Below are 21,718 nucleotides of genomic sequence, written 5' to 3' on the forward strand. Positions count from 1 at the left end.
GCCGATGGTAGAGTGTATGGACCGAAGGTAGAGAGTGTATGAGCCGATGGTAGAGAGTACGTGTTCAATGAGGATTCTAAAGGCACATATACATGATATATACAGCAATGATTTACATCAGACTGCATGAGTTAACAAGAGACTGGGTCGATCACGTGGTAAATATGGTCTGGGAACAGAAAATATCACATTGTTGATTGTTAAAAAAAAATCTGTTGACTGTCAATCTGTATTTTTTTTAAACCTCAATTAAAGAGTGATAGCGCATTTGATAGGCATTTCGCCTACTCTAATAGTGATTTCTGAATCACATTTTTTTAACCAAAAGTTTGCCATACAATCTTAGTTTATTTAAACAATAAAATGCTTTCTATGGTTGATAGTACGGAAATAAATGTTGCAGCCATTGCAGAAAAAAATGCATAACCCGCGTGAACTACTAACAAACAAAGTAAGACATTTTATTGTTTATATTTATATTTGTACCAATAATCATTTTAAGTAGGATTTATTACATGAAATATTGTACTATTAATTTGTACGGCATTGTATGTTTCATAGATGGAAGAACCACTGCTTAAGAATTATGCAGAAGTGACGCGCTTAGCTGTGTTCACTGCCTGGTAAACGGCAATGATTTTCTTAAGAAATAAAGGATAAAATATTCAGGGGATATAAATATACATGTGTTAACTCAAATTACACAATAATGATTTGTAAATGTAAATAGCTCCCGTATATAATAAATATGAAAATCATCGAGTTTGTATGGAGTATATAGTAAATACTGAGGCATCTACCTAAACGATGACAAACTGTGACCCCCCCCCCCCCCAAAAAAAAAAAAAAATTAATTATTTTATTTGGGTATGACTGCACTTCATTACATTAAGATAATTTTGGTTAGAGATGGTCTTCATATTCAAAATGATGAAAATCTATGTTCAATTTTCCTTCTCGTTTTATTTTAAGACTTACCAATCTGTCTTAAATTTCTCATCTAGACATAAATGATCTCGGGCGTAGTGGTATGTTTGCTGGAATGTAAATGTGATGATTCAGAGTTCGAGCCCAATATTTTCATTAATGCCTTTTTAGATTTTTTTCTTTGTGTGTCTTTTCTACGTCTTTTTTATTATATTTAATAATGAACATAATTTCAAAGAAGTTTTGATATACAGGATAAATTAACACTTTGAAAATATCTCGGAAAAAGACAATTCTATACTATTTCATTAAACTTAGCAAATTCATAATTACTTGTTTTATTTTCAATGATTTTCTAAGCCTTTTGTCTCGAAATTAGAGTAATTAGTTCATCATGTAAAATGAATGTTATAATTAGACATAGTTGCACCTATGAAGATGTAACACTCGTCCATAAATTAGTTGATCCTGAATGGAAAAAGCATATCTATAAATAGAAACGGATGATTTTCTTTTAAATTTTTGAGTCTGCCGTGTGCTATGGCTCTTTGCTGAGCTATTAGCCGTAAGCTGCTAACAGGCTCTACCCCCTGCATTTCAAAAGTAGAGACTCCAGAGTCAGCTTTTTACACTAAACCTGCTCGTGAGAATATTTGTGTATCCTTAGTTGAAGGGGGATTCAAATTTGTTCAAAACTATGTTGGATGTAATAAAAACACTTCTTCTTAAGAACCACGGGGCCAAAAGAGATGAAACTTAAGTGAACGCTTCATGACGTAGTGTAGATCAAGTTTATTTAAATTACGCCCCCGGGGATAGGATAGGGCCACAACAGGATCAAATTCTAGCATGGAAATAATTATGTAGAAAATGTCTTTAAATTGGAATTTCCTCCGGAGCAGCGGGACCATGATTAGTAATATTTTGAAATATGCAAACATCCCCAGGTAGTGAAAATTCAAGCTTGATTAAATTATGCCTGCTGGGGTTAGGGTGGGGCCACAATAGAGGATCAAAATTTTACATGGGAAATATATATGAAAAATTGCTGTAAATCTTCTTCTCAAGAACAGTAGGACCATGATTATATAGTGATATTAATATATGCAAGCATTCCCAGGTAGGCCTATTGCAGATTTAAGTGTACTCGAGTCATGCCCCCCCCCCCCCCCATCAAAGTTCTATACTGGAGTAATAGAAAAAGATCGTTTTAATGATTTCTTTTACAGAACAGGAGGACGGTAATTATAGTCATATTACTACAAAAAGATTTTTAAATTGTGTAGATTTTCAGTTTGTTCAAATCATGGCCCAGGGGGTAGGATGGCATCTAGCTGCAATAATGTAGCCCTCTCCGATTTTTTTTTAATCTGATATTTTCAGGAGAGGGCTACAATTCCACTGCATCTCCGTAATGGTGCAAATATATTTTTTAGATACGGGCGACTGCAGGCAAAATAAATTGTTTTTGCATTCAACTTACTTCCAATGAGACGGAATTTTTATTCACTATCAACATCATAGCCCTTTATACGCGAAAACCAAGTAAAATAAATCTGCGTGTATACCAGTCGTTCTCCTCAGCTGCCATGACAGTTCTCGCGTGATGCACTGAGACTTGCGCTTGAAATTTAGAATCACTTGATAAAGTAAATGTCGGTGTTGATAAATGTTTGTGTTGTATGATATCACTAAACATCGATAAATAATAGCATTCCATGGGATATTTTTTCATAAACAGTGATATTTATGCTTAAAATAAGGGAAATCCTCAACTATCCGCTCCCCTAGATCCCGTATTCTCATTGGTTGTCCCAAAATAAAATCGATCAAGGTCAGTAAACATGGCGGATAAATTCAAGTTGTGATGTTGACATACACGAAAAATAACCGATATACGGATTGTTCTGTATATTTTTGGATCAGTTCATGTCTTGCATAACTACATTTTATGAGTTCAGGTAAGATATGTTAATAAAATACCCACTTACTGATAATTTGAGCCGAAATCTGTGCGGTAGTGAATCACTCCCGCACTTGCACCATTACGGAGATCCTAAGGGTAGAGTCTATAACATAACCCAGTCACGGATTCCGGGAAAATTATTTCCGGTATGGTTTTCAAATGTACAATTTGCTTTAACACCGAACCCGATTGTATTTTTCGTGACACTGTTTGGAAATCCAAGTAAGGAAAGTTCGAGGTATTGAATGCCGTTATCCTTTCATCTCAGCAACTGTATGAAATGGATGAAGAAACAAGGTAGGAATGTTGTATGAAGATAATTATGATATAGTGAATATGCGGTATTCAAGAAATTCTCAACACCTGGATAAAGTTTTGTTAAGGTATAATCACTGATAATAACAGGATTCAAAGAGAGAGGGTGCCAAATTTAGTCTAGTGTTAACATTTTTTTATTATTATTATTATTTTTTCTTATCCATAGTGACACTTGGAAAGATCTGTTCGATGTAAGATCAACATCACTATCTGGGTATGTGACATCTTCCACAAAATTGGACAAGTTGTTATAGGAGTATGATTATGCAACTTCCTCTAGGTTCCGTTGTTTAAAAAGTTCCAAACAATTTGGAAAGGATGTTGGTAAGGTCTTGTTGCGATATTTTATTTTTAAATGCAACTTTAGCAAAATAATTGGGTAGACTTTACTTTACCGGTCCCCAGATCCGCAAGATCCGTGTGCTCATTGCACTATGACATAAGATTTACGTCACTCAACTGATTAGGGTTGTTTTTGCACATTTTTCGACTGGTTAGGGTTAGTCTTGCACCCACCTGAAAAATTAGGGTTAGTCCTTGCATAAGTTTTCGACTGATTAGAGTTAGTCTCGCATCCATCCGAGAGATTAGGGTTAGTCCTTGCACATGGGATAGTCTAGCATGGTTTAGCATCCGCCTTGGAGATTTGGGGTAGTCCTCGCATACCATCAGAGAGATTAGGGTCAGTGTCTTGTTCTTTTAGATTAATTAAGAAATTCAGTTGCATCTGTATTTTTTGCAAGATCTTTATTCAGCTTCAACGACATCTTGTTGGTTTGTTTACATGAAAAAAAATGGCTAAGTAAGAAAGAAATGGCACTAAGCATGCGCCGCACGCGCTTCGTTCACAATTATTTTTTTGTCTCCTTTTCACTGAATAAATAATATTTATTACTTTTTTCAGAGAACGAGGTTAAAAACTTCGTTTAAAAACGAAGTTTTAAACTAAACTTTTAACCGTAGAATTCGATTTTGGGGTCAAAAAGGCTTAAAACCTCATATTTTATTTTTTTTTCAATCGCTCACGCGATCTCATATATACTGAAGTCGCCTACGGTGACACTATAGTTTAGCACGTTTTTCTGGGGACCGGTAAAGTCGTTCCAAATAATTTCTTGAATCTTCTCATTATTGTAACCATTTTAAGCTCACCTGAACCATAGACTCATGGTGTCGGGTGGTTACATTTTGATTCCATGTTTGACCTGCATGGTTACGACCTATCAAGTGGTTTTGATCTGCTCACAGGTAAGTACATGGGTAGCTGTATATTGATAACGTAATAGCTTTTAAATTAATAATTAAAATATCCATTGTCGATAAAAAAAATCCTATGTAGACAAAAACAAAATGTGAAACTGTTGCAAGTGTTAATTAATTGCTTCAGAACGAAACCACTTGTGTCGAACATGGATTTATGTCGAAACCACGCGGGTCGAACAAGTAATAGGAAGGTAACCATCCCCATTCTAGGCTTAGTTGAGCTTATGTGATTGAAATTTGTCCATTGTCTATGTTGTTGGTGTTTTGGATGTTGTAAACATTTTAAAAACTTCTCAACTTATTCTCCAGAAAAGTTGTCATGAGAAGTTGAACTTAGAAACTTTTTTATGTATTTGTTCAAAGTAACACCCCCCCCTCCCCCCTTATCAGATTCACATTTGTTAATATCAATTTACACTGAAAATTCTTTTGCGATTACTGTAGATGTAGGAGAGATTGATAAATCCCATATCAGATTTGTGGACACACAGGAAAATGCTGAACCCCATATAGAATATGATGCTATCCCTTTCATTATTATGGGCAAAAAAATCTTGGAATGTCACCAGGGATATGACAGAGACAAACGAAACAACCAAAAGAAACAAAACAAAGCAAGAAAAGATGTAAGTATGCATTATTTATTCTACTTCTAATAAACTAATAATGAGGCAAAGATGAGGACTGAGAAGGATAACCCACTGTCTAGGGTTTCACATTACATTTTATGAGAACTAGACCAGTTGGGCTACGGTATATCCATTCTCTGGGGAACAACATAACCCAGTCACTGAGGAACATAACCAGTCACTGTTTAACATAACCCAGTCACTGAACAACATAACCCAGTCACTGAACAACATAACCCAGTCACTGTTTAACATAACCCAGTCACTGTTTAACATAACCCGTCACTGTTTAACAACCCAGTCACTGAGGAACATAACCCAGTCACTATACAACATAACCCAGTCACTGTTTAACATTACCCAGTCACTGTTTAACATAACCCAGTCACTGTTCAACATAACCCAGTCACTGTTCAACATAACCCAGTCACTGTTTAACATAACCCAGTCACTGTTTAATATAACCCAGTCACTGAACAACATAACCTAGTCACTGTTTAACATAACCCAGTCACTGAACAACATAACTTAGTCACTGTTTAACATAACCCAGTCACTGAACAACATAACCTAGTCACTGTTTAACATAACCCAGTCACTGAACAACATAACCTAGTCACTGTTTAACATAACCCAGTCACTGTTCAACATAACCCAGTCACTGAACAACATAACCCAGTCACTAAGGAACATAACCCAGTCACTGTTCAACATAACCCAGTCACTGTTTAACATAACCAAGTCACTGAACATCATAACCATGTCACTGAACAGCATAACCCAGTCGTAGAGGAACATAACAAAGTCACCGAACAACATAACCCAGTCACTGTTTAACATAACCCAGTCACTGTTTAACATAACCCAGTCACTGAGGAACATAACCCAGTCACTGTTTAATATAACCCAGTCACTGAGGAACATAACCCAGTCACTATACAACATAACCCAGTCATCCTTTAACATAACCCAGTCACTGAACAACATAACCCAGTCACTAAGGAACATAACCCAGTCACTGTTCAACATAACCCAGTCACTGTTTAACATTACCCAGTCACTGAGGAACATAACCCAGTCACTATACAACATAACCAAGTCATCTTTTAACATAACCCACTCACTAAACAACATAACTCAGTCACTGTTTAACCTAACCCAGTCACAGAGGAACATAACAAAGTCACGGAACAACATAACCAAGTCACCAAACAACATAACCCAGTCACTGTTTAACATAACCAAGTCACTGTTCAACATAACCTAGTCACTGAACAACATACCCAGTCACTGAACATCATAACCATGTCACTGAACAGCATAACCCAGTCACAGAGGAACATAACAAAGTCACCGAACAACATAACCAAGTCACCGAACAACATAACCTAGTCACTGTTTAACATAACCCAGTCATCGTTCAACATAACCCAGTCACTGTTCAACATAACTCAGTCACTGTTTAACCTAACCCAGTCACTGAGGAACATAACCCAGTCACTGGGGAACATAACCCAGTCACTGAACAACATAACCCAGTCACTGTTTAACATAACCCAGTCACTGTTCAACATAACCCAGTCACTGAACAACATAACCCAGTCACTGAGGATCATAACCCAGTCACTGTTCAACATTAGCCAGTCACTTAACAACATAACCCAGTCACTGAGGAACATAACCCAGTCACTGAGGAACATAACCCAGTCACTGTTCAACATAACCCAGTCAATGAACAACATAACCCAGTCACTGAACAACATAACCCAGTCACTGAACAACATAACCCAGTCACTGTTCAACATAACCCAGTCACTGTTTAACATTACCCAGTCACTGTTTAACATAACCCAGTCACTGTTTAACATTACCCAGTCACTGTTTAACATAACCCAGTCACTGTTCAACATAACCCAGTCACTGTTCAACATAACCCAGTCACTGTTTAACATAACCAAGTCACTGTTTAATATAACCCAGTCACTGAACAACATAACCTAGTCACTGTTTAACATAACCCAGTCACTGAACAACATAACCTAGTCACTGTTTAACATAACCCAGTCACTGAACAACATAACCCAGTCACTAAGGAACATAACTCAGTCACTGTTCAACATAACCCAATCACTGTTTAACATAACCAAGTCACTGAATATCATAACCATGTCACTGAACAGCATAACCCAGTCACAGAGGAACATAACAAAGTCACCGAACAACATAACCAAGTCACCAAACAACATAACCCAGTCACTGTTTAACATAACCCAGTCACTGAGGAACATAACCCAGTCACTGTTCAACATAACCCAGTCATCCTTTAACATAACCCAGTCACTGAACAACATAACTCAGTCAATAAACAACATAACCCAGTCACTGTTCAACATAACCCAGTCACTGTTTAACATTACCCAGTCACTGAGGAACATAACCCAGTCACTGTTCAACATAACCCAGTCACTGTTCAACATAACTCAGTCACTGTTTAACCTAACCCAGTCACTGAGGAACATAACCCAGTCACTGGGGAACATAACCCAGTCACTGAACAACATAACCCAGTCACTGTTTAACATAACCCAGTCACTGTTCAACATAACCCAGTCACTGAACAACATAACCCAGTCACTGAGGATCATAACCCAGTCACTGTTTAACATAACCCAGTCACTGTTCAACATAACCCAGTCACTGAGGATCATAACCCAGTCACTGTTTAATATAACCCAATCACTGTTTAACATAACCAAGTCACTGAATATCATAACCATGTCACTGAACAGCATAACCCAGTCACAGAGGAACATAACAAAGTCACCGAACAACATAACCAAGTCACCAAACAACATAACCCAGTCACTGTTTAACATAACCCAGTCACTGAGGAACATAACCCAGTCACTGTTCAACATAACCCAGTCATTCTTTAACATAACCCAGTCACTGAACAACATAACTCAGTCAATAAACAACATAACCCAGTCACTGTTCAACATAACCCAGTCACTGTTTAACATTACCCAGTCACTGAGGAACATAACCCAGTCACTGTTCAACATAACCCAGTCACTGTTCAACATAACTCAGTCACTGTTTAACCTAACCCAGTCACTGAGGAACATAACCCAGTCACTGGGGAACATAACCCAGTCACTGAACAACATAACCCAGTCACTGTTTAACATAACCCAGTCACTGTTCAACATAACCCAGTCACTGAACAACATAACCCAGTCACTGAGGATCATAACCCAGTCACTGTTTAACATAACCCAGTCACTGTTCAACATAACCCAGTCACTGAGGATCATAACCCAGTCACTGTTTAATATAACCCAGTCACTGAGGAACATAACCCAGTCACTGTTCAACATAACCCAGTCACTGTTCAACATAACCCAGTCACTGAACAACAAAACCCAGTCACTGTTTAACATAACCCAGTCACTAAACAACATAACCCAGTCACTGAACAACATAACCCAGTCACTGAACAACATAACCCAGTCACTGTTTAACATAACCCAGTCACTGAACAACATAACCCAGTCACTGCACCTTTATCTCAGCTTAGCTCTTTTTTGTAGTCTGACCACACATATAGACAAAAGCGTAGATTGGTGCTAAACAGCAAGAAGAAAGCTTGTCCTGTTCGAATAAAGATTCGTCATGTTGTGAAGTTTTCAAGTTATTTGGTATGTATTAATTTGTATTATAGACTCACTAAAAATTGTATCGATAAATGTAATATGTAAATATGTTCAGTGTTTATGTGTTGATGTACGTTATGCTGTTTAATATTTTAAATAAATACAAGACACAATTTACTTTTATATAATTTAAAGCTTTCAAGTAAAGAAAACACACCTCATCATCAAAGGAAACTGGTTAAGAATCTTATTATTATTAGATAATTATTAGAAGCATGTGTACATACAGTTTTATTTTGTCATTTCATTTTTGTAGGTAAATATGTTTTTCTTTTATTTTAGATATATGCCTTGTTCAAAGGTGAGGCATTTGGGAGAGAGTTCTACAGTTCTTACAGTAAGTATACACAGTTATAAGAGAAAGCAATTCCCTTTGATTATGTAGAGCTAGGTTTAATAAATTTTTTTTTAATTGATAAACAAATCTGTGTTTTAGGAGGGAAATGAGGTTTACCCATTATAATATCTTTCATCCAAATATTTTTTTTTCATCAAAAGCTGACAAATAGAAAACTGCCAAAAATATTTTCTTCAGACCTTTTAACAATATAAGCAGAGGGGGAAAAAAATAGAATATTATTTGATCTTTGATATAAAAATGGCCTATGAACTTTTTAAGCAGAACTTTGGACTTATAGTCACAGAACAAAACATATACGAGTAAACAGTTGTAGTAACTCAGGCAGTAATGAAAGATGCTGTCAACACATACTATCAGAAAACAGCCGGTTTGTCAGATTGCTTCTTTAGTTAAATTTTGTAAGTACCTCGATAACAGGCTAATGCAAAACTTCAAGAGAGATTAATCCCTTGTATATTTAATGAATGAAAATCCAGTGTATCGATGCAAGCAGATCCACTTTTATTTTTTTAGCAGATTATCAAAATTAATGAAACTTGAGATTGTTAAGACATTTTGACGATATGATCCATATTCTGTAAGGTGATACCATATATATAACATATAATGCCATATTTACACATATATCTATATAAAAATTGCTACAGCTGTATATGTACATTTAGAAAATTATTGTGTTAATGAGTGTAGTGTAAATTTAAGAGTGCAGTGCTGTTTTTTTTGTTGTTTTTTTTTGCTTTTGTTTTTGTTTTTTTTTTTTTTTACATCTAGTCATTTTATAATTTTACTGGACAACCCTTGTATTTTGGTCATAGCAATATAGATGATACAAATGAAAATTCTTATTAAATGTACTAGTCATTAATTCATCATATTTTTTCCACTAAACAGAAAGCTTCAGAACAGATATCAGAATGCAATGCCTGGTTGCACAAGAGTGTAAAAGCTGAAGTGAGTATAATAATAATAATTAATATACATGCAATTCACACCTTTAGTATATAAACGCATTCCAATGTCTTTCTGGTTACTTTCCATGTCACCTGACCCATTAAATATCTGATGAAACAAATTCTTCTGGTGTCCATCATACTATTTTTAAACTATTTACATTATAAAAATAAAACATTATTATGATGTTTTAGGGTAACACATTAAATTGATATCCTGTGAAAACCATTGTTGTCTGATGCAAAGCTGAGGTCGGTCATCAATGGTTTTCAAGGGATAACAATCTCACATGTTACCCTAAAAACATATTATTAGCTCACCTGAGCTGAAAGCTCAAGTGAGCTCTTCTGATCACCCGTTGTCCGTCTGTTAATTTTTCACATTTTCATCTTCTTCTCAAGAACCACTGGGCCAATTTTAACCAAAGTTGGTACAAAGCATCCTTTGGTGAAGGGGAAATTAAATTGTTAAAATCAGGGGCAAACCCCCTTACAAGGGGAGATAATCAAGAAAAGGCAAAAATAGGATGGGGTCATTAAAAAATCTTCTTAAGAACCACTGGGCCAGAAAAGCTTAAACTCATGTGGAATCATGCTGGAGTAGTGTAGATTCTAAATTGTTAAAATCATGATCCCCGGGGTAAGAGTTGGGCCACAATAGGAATCAAATTTTTACATTGAAATATATATGAAAAAATCCTTGGAGATCTCCTTTTCAAGAACCACTGGGCCAGATATGCTGAAATTTATGTGGAAGCATCCTGGAGTAGTGAAGATTACAAATTGTTAAAATCATACTCCTGGGGGTAGGGTGTGGCCACAATAGGTATAACATTGGGGAAAGTCTGGTGAAGAACAGCAGGGCCAAAGTTACTCAGGTGAGTGTTGTGGTCCATGGGCCTCCAGTTTTTATAATGTAAATAGTTTAAAGATATCATGATGGACACCAGGCAGTAATGGTTTTCAAGGGATAACCTTAAAAATTTAAATATTTTCCTTTGTTATACCAAATCTATTTAGAATAAAGCATTTAAAAAAAGAACCCACAGTAAACCGTACGGGTATACATTCTGCCCAATTTTGCACTGTTACCCGTCGTCATGCAATGTCACCGTTGCTATGTAATGTTACGTGGAGGGCATAGTTTACACATGCGGTAGGGTAGCAGTACTTTTTAACAAATGTTTTTAAACCAATCAAATTTGACTTAACATAAAAGTATAACAATAAGGTTTGTCTATATTGTTCATGAAAAATTAACATTTTTTGTTTATAGACTGAACAGTCCATGAAACTGGTTAACATTTTGTGCGAATGGCCAAGGATGGATCTTCCCATAAACAAGGGAACAGGAAACATACAAGGCTACAATATAGCAACGATGGTAATTTTTAGTATCTGTTGCATGCATGGTTATCTAACAGCCCTGGGTTCAGAATTTAATTCTGTCTTATTTATCACTCAATTTTACTGTTTATTTCACACAATTATATGGTGTGATCTGACTTCATACATGTGACAGAACTGAAAAATCACAACTGGAGATTTGAAAATTTTCAGCTGGAGTTTGGGTCTCAAAGCTGGAGATTTTTTATCGACATTTTTTCAAATCGCAAAAGACCATCCAACCCCCAAAATTCAGGAAAAAATACCTTCTCCCCGTTTATTACTTTACAAATTTTATTTTATAAAGTTGTTGTCAAGTTTTAAGAAAAATATGGTAAAGTTTTTATTCAAATGAAGTGAAATTGAGTATTCAAAATGAAATCAACTCATTTCCTAGTAAATTAATTAAGAGTTAACAGCATCATTAAAACATTGGATAAAATTTTATTTTTGATTTAGTAATTGATATATCAACTAGTAAGTGAAGTAAAACATAGCTAGGTTTTATGTAACAAATTCTATGTCAGTAATTTGTTTTTAAATAGAATATGTACAGATGAAAAAAAAGTACCCTCTAAAAAAATAAACAAATTAGAGTCAGGTATATTTTAGCAACACCCTGTAGTGTGATCTATTTTTAACTAGAGTGTGACCTACATTATAACTATCTTTTAATGACCAAAGCAGCATTAGAAGATGGCAACTGGGTATTTTAGCAACTAATTACAATGTTTTGCATTCAGTAATAAACATCAATGGTCTTTTATCAAGTTGATATATCACTAATTTTTACAACATAATTATACGACCTCATGTTGATTCCAACGAAGCCTACCGCTGTGAAAATTTAATGCACTGGCGTTGTTATCTCAATTTCTTTTCATTCTGAGCAATTAAATGAAACACGATCAAAAAAATATTGCAAATAATACTTAATTTGAAGAATTTTAAAACACGGAAGATTTAAAAATTAATCGGGAGGGGCGGAAGGGGGGTGAAATATCGGGAGATTTTGTCTCCCGCCGGAAGAATCACATGTATGTGACTTTCTGATCAGTTTTCTGAATCCATATCAACACTTTCTGAAACTGACTCAATCTTCAGGTCAAGTTAGAGAAATTTATTAAGAATTGATGTTTAGATATATAAACAGCATGATATATAAATAAGAGCTCAACAATGAAGATTATAGTTAAAAAGGGGATAGTATAGCCTGCTCTAAGTGATTAGTAATAGTTCTATAACACTACCTGTTTATGGCAGAGAGATTTTCAGGAGAAAAATTGCCTATAATTATTTAAAAATTTTAACAGTTTGCAAAAGACATCAAAACAAAGCTGAAGGAAATATTGGAAATAGAAGAGGGTGATAAGAGGTAAATAATAAACATTGAAAGCAGCCTATTTACTTTTAAATTGTCTTCATTAAATTTATGGGCAATAAAATGATATTCCATTTATTGGAAATTAAAGAGATTTTATGGTATGTCTTTCATAGTTTAACACTGTTTCATGCACTTTGGTTTACAAGATGTACCGTAACAACTGGTTAAAATTAAATTAACTTGATCGAGTGTTATAATATTCCTTTTACAGGTGTTATGAACCACACTGGGGACATCTGCGATGGATTGACAGGAATGACTTGACCAACCATAATGTGATGAATAACTCTGTGAAAGGAATGGAAGAAAGAAATAAACTTTTTCATAAAGAGGTAACATCCATATGTACTCTCTCTAGATTTTAATGTATAAGCATACAATGTATTTTACAAGGCTAGTCCTGCATATTCTTGCTCATGTGCAGGTGTTGTTACGGATATTGATTTATAACATGATTGTTTTCTTTTTTCTTTCTCTACTCATGATATATATATATATATATATATATATATATATATATATATACATGTATTTATATATATATATATATATATATATATATATATATATATATATATATATATATACAGTTGAACTTTGGTATCTCGAACACGGATATCTCGAATCTTATGGATATGTCGAAGTGTGATTTGGAAGTCCCAAACACTTAATATTTTAAGTATTTTACCCCCAATATCTCGAACCCTCAGATATCTCGAAGTTTATTCTCGGTCCCATTGAGTTGGAGATAATGAGGTTTGACTGTATATATATATGCGTGAGTGTGTGGGTGTGTATGTGTGTGTGTTAGAGAAGGAAACAAGTTTATTTGCCTATTTTTTTCCCTCCCAATAGAGATGGGCTGAAATGAGTGCTCTTGTTTTAGAAGAATTTGGCTTGTTTAAACCAAAAACAATCATGTAAATTTATACCTCAATTTAATTTGCTATTCTATATTATATAGCTATATAAACTTACCACGGAAGATGAATCTTAACCTGTCACCTTTAGAGTTTTGTGAATATTTAACTCTTGGAGTGAAGTAAATTGTCATCAAGACTTCATATAAGTCCGACTAAGATTTATAAATAAATTTCTAGACATACATCATCAGTACATCTGCTTACTAAGGATTGATTTCAAGAGGTAGACATAATGTACCCATTAAAGAATATTGTATGTACTGTAAAAAAAATTTTTTTTTTTGGTGATAACTTTATTTTTGCATATTAGCGAGACTGTTTGTAGGGGAAAATTTCATTCACACATAATATTCCTCTTATAAAGATTATATAGGGCAGACACCAAAAGTTGTGAAAATTTTGTTTTGCTTGTAAATATCAAATAAAAGAAGCACACATTTTGCACCAAGCTAATTCCACTCACCCTTTTCAACAAATTAAAGACGACTTAGTCATGTTCAGCATTCTTCATTGTACTTTTTTAATAAAAAAAATTTGTCGATTTTAGTGGTCTCTTCAGTCCTCCAGGATATTACCTTAGTTTGAAAAACTGCAATAATGGAAAGCTTATGGCAACACTGGAAGATGAGTATGATATTTTTTTATTCATCCTTGTTGAAGAAAATGGAGAGGCATATTGTGTAATGTCAGTCAGGGGTTATTTTTGTAACTAAATTGTTAACTTTTAAAGTAAACCATATGTCTCTTCATATCCATAATTTAATCATAATTCACGTCTGATTTTTTCTTGATTTGATTGATCTCCATAGACAACTTTATTCTTAATTATTTTCATTCTCTTTTAGGACAGGACAGAGATTGAATGAAGGAGTTAGATACTTTAAGGATGTATTGCTTGTAGAAGCAAGAATCATTATCGCTTCTGTTGTCAAGAACATAACATATAGAGAAGCTGAAGAACTTCTCTATCCATTGAAATAACAAATTTATGTTCCGGTTGATTGAGTTTGCAAATTTGATATATATTGGAATATTTCAATTGTGATAGCATTGCAAAAGATGTTCTACATCAATTGCTATATGACATGTTGAACAATATTTGTTTGCAGATTCTTTACAGTTATTATATATCACCATCTGATGAAATATTGTTATAATGTAAAATGGACTCTGTCAGGGCTCATGATCAATTGTACTTGTTTACTCTAGATGAACTCATAAACTCTAATAATTGTGATTTCATTCAAATCAAATCCACACCAGACCAAGCTGTTTTATCATTAATTCCTACTAGAAACATTAGTTTAAATGTAGGAAAAATTTGATAAAATTTGATGTAATTTGACTTTGAAAATATCTATTAAAGTTTTGTTTTTCTGACAAGTGAAATGAATTTCACATGCAGAATTCATACCATTGGATTTGGGTGTAATTTAAAAGGAACACTTGTGCAGCCACGCATTATTTCTTAAATAGTGCCTGTAATACATTTGTATGGTCTTAATATTGTGTGGCCATTTTTTTCCCCTAGGATTAATTGATCTACGTTATTTTTATCTTTAAGTTCCTCAGTGACTAAACCCAATTTGTATAAAAATTGGGAGCAGAGCTCTAGTAAAAGGCTTAACATTAGTTTATGTTTCAAATAATGATTGTGTCAAATAAATTATTTTCCTTACCACTTTCGTATATATGCCTTATATATGGTCCAAATTATGCACATTAATTCATATTCAATGCTTGGGTTATGTTTCTCAGTGACTGGGTTATGTTGTTCAGTGACTGGGTTATGTTCCTCAGTGACTGGGTTATGTTGTTGAGTGACTGGGTTATGCTGTTGAGAGACTGGGTTATGTTGAACAGTGACTGGGTTATGTTGAACAGTGACTGGGTTATGTTGTCCTGTGACTTGGTTATGTTGTTCTGTGACTGGGTTATGTTGTTCTGTGACCGGGTTATGCTGTTCTGTGACTGGGTTATGTTTCTCTGTGACTGGGTATGTTCCTCAGTGACATGGTTATGTTGTTCAGTGACTGGGTTATGTTGTACAGTGACTGGGTTATGTTATACAGTGACTGGCTTATGTTAAACAGTGACTGGGTTATGTTGTATAGTGACTGGGTTATGTTGTATAGTGACTGGGTTATGTTCCTCGGTGACTGGCTTATGTTAAACAGTGACATGGTTATGTTGTTCAGTGACTGGGTTATGTTAAACAGTGGCTGGGTTATGTGGAACGGTGACTGGGTTATGTTGTTCAGTGACTGGGTTATGTTAAACAGTGACTGGGTTATGTTGTTCAGTGACTGGGTTATGTGCCTCGGTGACTGGCTTATGTTAAACAGTGACATGGTTATGTTGTTCAGTGACTGGGTTATGTTAAACTGTGGCTGGGTTATGTGGAACAGTGACTGGGTTATGTTAAACAGTGACTGGGTTATGTTGTTCAGTGACATGGTTATGTTGAACAGTGACTGGGTTATGTTGTCCTGTGACTTGGTTATGTTGTTCTGTGACTGGGTTATGTTGTTCTGTGACCGGGTTATGCTGTTCTGTGACTGGGTTATGTTTCTCTGTGACTGGGTATGTTCCTCAGTGACATGGTTATGTTGTTCAGTGACTGGGTTATGTTGTACAGTGACTGGGTTATGTTATACAGTGACTGGCTTATGTTAAACAGTGACTGGGTTATGTTGTATAGTGACTGGGTTATGTTGTATAGTGACTGGGTTATGTTAAACAGTGACTGGGTTATGTTGTTCAGTGACAGGGTTATGTTTAACAGTGACTGGGTTATGTTAAACAGTGACTGTGTTATGTTCCTCAGTGACTGGGTTATGTTCCTCAGTGACTGGGTTATGTTGAACAGTGACTGGGTTTTGTTGTTCAGTGACTGGGTTATGTTTCTCTGTGACTAGGTTATGTTCTCTGTGACTAGGTTATGTTGAACTGTGATTTGGTTTTGTTGTACAGTAAATGGGTTATGTTTCTCAGTGACTGGGTAATGTTGTTCAAAAACTAAGTTATGTTTTTCAGTGTCTGGGTTATGTTGTACAGTGACTGGGTTATGTTTCTCTCTGGGTTATGTTGTTGAGAGACTGGGTTATGATGTTGAGAGACTGGGTTATGTTGCTCGGTGACTTGGTAATGATTTTCAGTGACTGGGTTATGTTATTCACGGACTGGGATTTGGTTCTCAGTAACTGGGTTATATTTTTCAGTGACCCGGTTATGCTGTTGAGAGACTGGGTTATGTTGAACTGTGACTGGGTTTTGTTGTACAGTGACTGGGTTATGTTGTTCAGTGACTGGGTTATGTTAAACAGTGACTGGGTTTTGTTGTACAGTGACTGGGTAATGTTGTTCAGTGACTGGGTTTTGTTAAACAGTGACTTGGTTTTGTTAAACAGTGACTGGGTTATGCTGTTTCATTTAAACTTGCAATTGAGAAAGAAAAAGAAAAAAAGAGAAAGAAAAGCTAGAACAGTGCAGTTTAGAGGGATTCACTTGTAACATATTGAAGTGATTGCCCCCCCCCCCCCCCCAAAAAAAAATTAAAATATAACAACCCATTTTTGCCAGAAAGTTTTATAGTCAGTAAGTTTTTTATCATCTTTTACAGTGTATTTCAAAGCTAAAATGGGATTTAAATAAATATAGAAAACCATGAATATCTACTAAATTATGTGTGTTCATTATCTCACAGTTGAACAGTGAATTGGTTATGTTATTGATTGGGTATAATATGTTGAACAGTGACTAGGTTAGGCTTTCCAATGACTGAGTAAAGTTTCGCAGTGACTAGGTTATGTTGTTCAAAGACTAGATAAAATTGGTTTGTAACTGGGAAATTTTTTTCTGTGACCTAATGGCTATAAACCAGGGTCATATTAAAGAATCATCACTTCTTGTAAAACTGCAAGTCAACAAATTAGGGATTTTTGTTTTTTCACTGTATGTGATTGTCTTTATGGGCGGGATTCCTTTTACCCTCGGAAGATTAGCGTAAGAAATAATTATTGAGAAAGACAAGTCTTTTCTGCTGTGCATACACTAGATGGCATACACACATGCTAACTAGGTCACTAGTTCTACCAGTGGCTAAACGCAATCTATTAATTTATCATGTTATAACTATTAAATACCCTAACCTTCGTGAAAGTCGTTCATTCGCCTGAATGTCTTAATATTAAGACTCCGATTATGGCTATTGATCGTATTATTTACCACACACCATAGTGTTTACAAAACTATATTGCATCGGGATCGAATATGCGTTATATTACAAAAAACCATACCGGAAATAATTTTCCCGAAAACCGTGACTGGGTTATGTTATAGACTCTACCGATCCTAAGGAGTTGTAGCCCTCCCCCCCCCCCCCCCCCCAAAAAAAAAAAAGAAAAGAAAAAAATCGGAGAGGGCTACATTATTGCAGCTAGATGGCATCATAATAGGGATAGTTTGTGAGTAGGCTACTGTGTTGAAATTGACACATGAATATCTACTTCCCTATTATACTCCATTTTGAAGCCTTTATCGTCAGCATTTTGGTCTACCAACCGACAGAAACAAAACGTCTCTTTGCCTTTATTGTAAAAAATATAATGTTGACCTACTTAACATGTCTAAGTTGACTGATAGTTTTTTGCCTACTCTTTTCAACAGGCTTCGTAAAACTGAGATGAGCTCAATTTTGATCTCAGTCTCACCTTTACCAAAGGAATTAATAGTAGAAAAGTGAGACCGAGATCAAATGTGAGCTCGTCTAAGTTTTCTTGCCCCGGAGCCTGGTCTCACATTGTGAAAGCTAGATTGGATTCTAGACGTGATTTAACCATATTTACGTTGGCAGCACATTTTATAAGGGTTTATTATCAATGTAAGGCAATGGCTTAACACCTTTGTAGTTTGTTTCGGAGCATAAATCATTATAACTGTCTTGAATTTTGTTTAACTTCATATCCCTTTCAAATGGAGTCCCTGAACCAACCTCAATCATCAAACTAATTAATCTTTGACTGATAAAAGAAATGAATATAGAAGTAACATTCTGTTGTTGTTGTTTGTTTGTTTGTTATTGTTGTTTTTTTTTAAATTAAACATTAAAATTTAATTATGACTCGCTGAAATTAACTTATCCATTGCTCGCGAGAGTATTTGTCCCCTCCTTGAAACGTTATACAATCGGTCTGCTGCTGAAGTCAACATCTATATTTGGAATCAAGGGCAACAGGTCACAGCGATTTTGTCAGCTAACATCAAAGACCTATGTTTTGGTTCCCACGATCAAGCTAGAATGAAACTGAAGAAATCGGTCTGTGGTAGGGGGATTCGCTCAACATTCAAGGTAAAGGCACGAACCCGGATGGTAAAATGGATAATCAAGTCAGTACCGAAAATGTCAATCGCTTGATTGAACTCATGAATGCTTCGACTTTTTGTGTAGGAACAAGTCAGACGCCAACAGTGGAAAATGAACCTATTAAGGATGTCCCTGAGAGCAGCGCTTGGAACTATCTACCACGACTTCGAGGTAGTCATGTGTATTTTAAAGGCTGTAATTTTTGTAAGAAGAACGGAGAACCTCGTCAAGTTTATTATGGTCATCAACTACGGGATGAGTTTGGACGTGTGACATGTCCGGTGTTATTCCGTTACGTCTGTCCATGGTGCGGTGCCACAGGAGAATACGCCCACACAGTGAGTTACTGCCCCTCCAATCCGTACCGTAGGTCTACGGTACTGACGTCACGTACTCCACGGAAAAGCTGTGGTTGTTTAAGAAACTGTCAACATCACTACAACCGGAAACACTAGGAGGAATAGCAACAACGAAGGAAAAAAGTGAACAAATTTTAGTGAGCGCATGTTGCCGATAGTAATTCTTGTATCATGGAAGAGAAACGACAATCCAGTACATGTACTTTGCTTGGTATTTTTTTTTTTTTTACAGTAGTCGAATTTTTGTAGTGTTACGTATTTTTTTCATCAGTAGTGTATTTATTGTTGAAAATTTGGCTTTATTTATAATGATCTATTCTAAAATTGAATTAAATGTAATATCGTCCGCTAGTTTGGTGTTAAATATATTTTATTAAATTTATTTTGTCTATTGCTCTTTCAAACACAGACACAGGTGCTTGGGGACGGGACCCCTCTCCCACCCCCGACAATTGAAAAATCCAAAATATAACCGAAAACTAACCTTTTATAACAAATTCACACTCTCTGATACTAGTTCTCTTTTAGTATCAGATTGTATCAATATTGTAAAGCTTTGTGAATGTGTCATAGAAAAATATTTTATATTAAAAAGTTGAAGAACCCTGTGATAAACAGAGGAGGGGGGGGGGGTCCCAAGCACCTGTGAAAGCAGATGGTGTAATATTAAAAGACTGGAAATTATGAAGCTGAGGAATGAGATGTTGAAAGTAGAAAAGAAGTAAAACCCACTAAAAGAACTTTTAAGAAGTTTGCTTTGTGCAACGTTTGTCTCTCTCGTCTTCTGGCTCCAGGGCCAAAAAACTTAGACGAGCCCACTTTTGATCTCGGTCTCACTTTTACAAAAGGAATATGTAGTGAAAAAGTGAGACTGAGATCACAAGTAAGCTCATCTAAGTTTTATGTTCCCGGGGCCCGATGCAAACTCACCTGACCACATTGGCTAGGAAAAAGCAGAAATCAATATGGGAAAGATTGAATATATGTGATCATAAGTACCCCCCCCCCCAACACACACCCACCCTTGTGGAAAGGGGGCATGATTTGTTCACACTTGAATCTACATTGATTGAGAATGAAGTCCATATTTCTTTGACAAATAATGGCTTTTCGAAGATTTTTTCTCTATTGTAGCCCTGCCCTACCCCCGGGGAACATGGTATGAACAAACTTGAATCTACATTACCTGAGGATGCTTCTGAATTAATATGTCTACTTATGGATTTGCTTTTATGAAGAATTTTTTTTAAAGAAATTTCCTATATATTTCCATGTAAAACTTTGATTACCAATTGTGTCCCCACCCTATCCCAAAAGGGGAGGGTCATGATTCAAAAAATTTAAATCAACATTATCTGAGGATGCTTCCATATAAATATATAACACAGCCACTTATTTCGATAATAAATTTTTTAACCCATAGTATATACATGTAATAATCACACAAGGTATCCAGCTCCGAATTACATGGAGTACCCCCTCCCGAGAATCGGACTCATTTACACTTTCAGAGGAAAAGTATTGGCAAACTGTTTATTACCATTGTCTTCTACGATAATTTATCTACACAACCATGCATGGCATGCTGTCTTTATTTTCTTCCATCTCCGTAAACCTAAAACGTAAAACAAGAGGGGGGGGGGGGTCAAATTTAAGTCGTCTGTAAGATTTCTTCGGGGAGATTTTCTTATGGAAACTATTGGTTTAAATAAACATTGAAATAACATACGTTCATCAGTAAAATACATGTATATGGGAGATGCACAAACTTCAATAAATGAACGATCCCGGATCTTTTCAATTTCATTTTTTCATTTTAGACGAGATTAGAAAATCATACCAAGTAAAAATTGATAAAAATATTATAAAATGTTAATTAAACCTCCTCCCCGTTTGTTGGGGAGAAGTTTTCAAATTAGGCTAACGGAGAAAGTTGCAAAATTTCTTTTGGGTCTTAGTCGTTAAGTCCAGTTAGGGAAGAGGTCCTTTCCACAAGCACCTGTGATTACTGCCACTAAATTGCCTCTCAATATTTCTGGAAGTGATTGGAGAGTGTTAAATAGCATATTTACGCACTTTATAATATTGCTATAGCAGTAGTACTTGCTTGAATGATTACCGATATCTTCAAATCTTTAAAGAGATGTCACTCAAGACAAAATATTAGCTAA

The 21,718-nt window shown here is 35.4% G+C and overlaps 2 protein-coding genes and 2 long non-coding RNA genes across 4 annotated transcripts; all 4 read left to right on the top strand.

Moving 5' to 3' along the window:
* The first annotated feature begins 2,984 nt into the window (after positions 1-2,984).
* LOC133173354 (uncharacterized) lies at positions 2,985-8,732 on the top strand. Its single transcript, XR_009719029.1, has 4 exons — positions 2,985-3,190; positions 3,378-3,535; positions 4,919-5,100; positions 8,697-8,732. It is a non-coding gene; the product is annotated as an uncharacterized LOC133173354 (long non-coding RNA).
* Positions 8,733-8,740: 8 nt separating this feature from the next.
* LOC133173355 (uncharacterized) lies at positions 8,741-11,505 on the top strand. Its single transcript, XR_009719030.1, has 4 exons — positions 8,741-8,804; positions 9,102-9,156; positions 10,072-10,131; positions 11,407-11,505. It is a non-coding gene; the product is annotated as an uncharacterized LOC133173355 (long non-coding RNA).
* Positions 11,506-12,190: 685 nt separating this feature from the next.
* LOC133173585 (uncharacterized) lies at positions 12,191-15,504 on the top strand. Its single transcript, XM_061308564.1, has 6 exons — positions 12,191-12,223; positions 12,830-12,891; positions 13,112-13,232; positions 13,756-13,820; positions 14,371-14,451; positions 14,669-15,504. Exons 1-6 carry the CDS (start codon positions 12,191-12,193, stop codon positions 14,802-14,804), a joined length of 498 nt encoding a protein of 165 aa, XP_061164548.1. The 3' UTR covers positions 14,805-15,504.
* Positions 15,505-19,086: 3,582 nt separating this feature from the next.
* Positions 19,087-19,790, top strand: LOC133173421 (nanos homolog 3-like). Its single transcript, XM_061308403.1, has one exon. It carries the CDS (start codon positions 19,200-19,202, stop codon positions 19,641-19,643), a length of 444 nt encoding a protein of 147 aa, XP_061164387.1. The 5' UTR covers positions 19,087-19,199; the 3' UTR covers positions 19,644-19,790.
* Positions 19,791-21,718: the final 1,928 nt, after the last annotated feature.

This window comes from Saccostrea echinata, unplaced genomic scaffold (assembly GCF_033153115.1).
Source record: "Saccostrea echinata isolate AGI-Se365-2 ecotype Australia unplaced genomic scaffold, CSIRO_AGI_Sech_v1 ptg000056l, whole genome shotgun sequence".
Taxonomy (NCBI): domain Eukaryota; kingdom Metazoa; phylum Mollusca; class Bivalvia; order Ostreida; family Ostreidae; genus Saccostrea; species Saccostrea echinata.